Source organism: Frankliniella occidentalis, unplaced genomic scaffold (assembly GCF_000697945.3).
Source record: "Frankliniella occidentalis isolate FOCC.00 unplaced genomic scaffold, Focc_3.1 Scaffold5263, whole genome shotgun sequence".
Taxonomy (NCBI): domain Eukaryota; kingdom Metazoa; phylum Arthropoda; class Insecta; order Thysanoptera; family Thripidae; genus Frankliniella; species Frankliniella occidentalis.
Window position 1 is genome coordinate 623 of NW_026272305.1, and position 2,506 is coordinate 3,128.

The 2,506-nt window shown below is 62.5% G+C and overlaps 1 protein-coding gene across 1 annotated transcript; it reads right to left on the minus strand.

Annotated features, from left to right (window-relative positions):
- Positions 1–303: 303 nt before the first annotated feature.
- Positions 304–2,432, minus strand: LOC127752216 (uncharacterized). The gene is made up of 2 exons (XM_052276969.1): positions 1,543–2,432; positions 304–1,233 (listed from the first exon to the last, which is right to left on the minus strand). Exons 1-2 carry the CDS (start codon positions 1,669–1,671, stop codon positions 304–306), a joined length of 1,059 nt encoding a protein of 352 aa, XP_052132929.1. The 5' UTR covers positions 1,672–2,432.
- Positions 2,433–2,506: the final 74 nt, after the last annotated feature.

The following is a 2,506-nucleotide window of genomic DNA, read 5'->3' on the forward strand; positions in this document are numbered from 1 at the left end:
CATCAAGTAGTTGCCCATGACCGGCCAGCTACTGGACGAGCATCGCCGTGTCGCTGTGGCCTGTGCGAAGGTCCAACAATGTCGTCCCGCACGAGAGCGCGCGCGCGCGCGGCACCTGCCTCCGCCCAGAGCCGGCCTACCACTACTCCGCCGAGGGAGAATAGTCGTGGCCGGGGCTCCCGGGGACGACCCCTTCACCTTCCCGGCACGCCCCGCCACGCCCCGCCACGCCCTGCCACGCCCCGCCACACCCCCGGGGGCCCCGGCTTAATTTAGACACGTTGTCACACGGGGCGCGCTGGGCTATGGAGCATCACCGGCGGCAGCGGGGCAACCGTTCAGCTGAGTAACCACCTGTCTGGAAGGGTGGGGCGTGGGCGCGGAGGGGAGAGGCCCAGAGGCATCGGCAACCACAACAACACGACGGGAGGCCATCGCTAATAAGAGAAAAAGGGTAGGCGGTGCCCCCTCTCGGCACAAACGAGCCGTAATTGGAACTGGGCGCGGAGCAAAAGGATGGGGTGTAACCTGTGGGAGGATCCAGGTGGAACACTTCTTGAACACGCAGGCGATACTTGAAACAAAACTTGCATGAGTATGGCCACATATTTTACTTGTTGTTCTTAAATAGTATTTTGCACTAATAAATATATACAAAGAGGACAGGCGAAGAGGAAGAGAAGGAGAGGTTTCAGAAGAGAGTTGTGTGCGTCGAGTGCGAAGAATGGCGATAGTGTGAAGCAGTGCGGAGTGATAAACAACATAGAGCGCAGAAGAGAATGGAGAGACGACAAAGAAGAGTAGAGAAAGCAAGAAAAACAAAAGAAGAGAGAGTTGCACCGGGGGTTGCTGTGTGGAGCGCCGTGCCCGCAGGCGACCGCACGACGTGCGAGTCTCGCGGGTTTGCCTACCGACAGCAAACCCCTGGCGCTTCGACAACAAAAACGAACAGAGCGCAGCAGAGAGGAGAGGAGGCCCGGCGAGGCAGACACAGAAAGAAAGAGAGAAAGAAACGGAGACAGAGAGCAAGGAAAAGGGAGGAAGAGATACTCTCTTTGCTCTCTCTCTCCCCGGGGCCTGTCGGCGCCCAGTCCCAGGTCCTAACTCACCGGCCGTGAGCTCCCTCTCCGGGCTCGAGTCGTCCTGCTGGCTGGATGAGGACGCCCTGCTGATGTCGATGCGCGGGGTGCCCAGCGGCGAGCCTGGGCCGAACAGACCGCCTAGACACTCCGCCTGAAACAGCACCCACCCCGTGTTCACTCTGTGCCATCTCTGCGCGACTGGGGGAGCACGCATGCTCCTGGGCAAGAGAGAGAGATAGGAGGCAAGGTGGGGAAGGAGGTGAAGGGGCTGGCTCAGAGGGGGCGAAGGCCGTGCCGTGCTCCGGCCACACTCTCCCGCCCTGCGGGGCCCTGGCTGCCGGCTGGCTGCGCGAGGCGCTTCGCCCCCTGCTGTGTCGCGGCGCCCGGTCAGGTCCCGCCCCGCCCTGGCCGAGGCCATCGAGGCCCTGGCCGACGCCTGGCCCGCCGGCCCCGGCTGTACCTGCAACTCTGTAGTGGTGCGCTGTGCAGGGGAGGCCGCCGACGAGGACGGGGTGGCGGGGATGACGACGGTGGTTGTGGTGGCCGGCTGCGTGGCCGAGGCGGCTGTGGCCGGGGCCGTGGCCGCCATTACGACGGCCTCTTCTCCTGCAACGCAACAGTCAGCGCTTGGCTGGACCGGGAGTGTGTCGGGCGCCCTCGCGGGGGCCGCGGGGGCCTGGGGCTGGGCTCACGCCGGGGTGGAGGCTTGGTGGGGGCCCGGGTGGCCCGGGTGACTGCCCGGGTGACAGCCCTGCCGGGGCCGCGGCGGCCTCGCCGGTCTACACATGCACAACAAGTCAGGCTATTTAGTTTTGGTCGTTCCTGTGCGCCGAGCAGCGAAAGAGACAGACAAAGTGAGTGAGAGAGTGGTGAGAGCGAGAAAGAGAGACACATTCATGGGGGTACAAGAGGAGTGGAGGAGTGGAGGTGAGGGTTGGAGTCTGTGAGGTGAGGAGGGCGGGGAGGCGGGGAAGGAGCATGTTGTGGTTGCAAGAAGATTTGCACGTCGTTGGCCGACTTTTAATCCAACACGGGCTGAACGTGGCAGTGGAAAAAACATGAAGTGTGCTGAAGTGGGTCAAGCCGAGCCGAGCCGGGTGGGACGAGCGACGTCTGCGCCCGGCCTGCTTAGCATAGCGAGCATAGCGCGATGCGGAGTAACCTCGTCGTGGCGACAAAAAAAAAGCGCGTTGAATTTCAGAAAAATTCCCCCTCCCTGCGCACGAGGAGGCGGGAACGGCGTTGCATCATTTATGGGCAAAAGCATGTGACTTTGTGGAGTGATTTCTCTTTTGCGTTTGTTTCGTGTGTTTGCTTTAGGCCGGCGGTGCGCGAAAGGGTTCGGTGCAACCCTGCGCGGCGCCATTCGACAAGACATTGGTGCGCAGGCAAGCTGGGGAGGGGAGGGGAGGAGGAGGATAGGC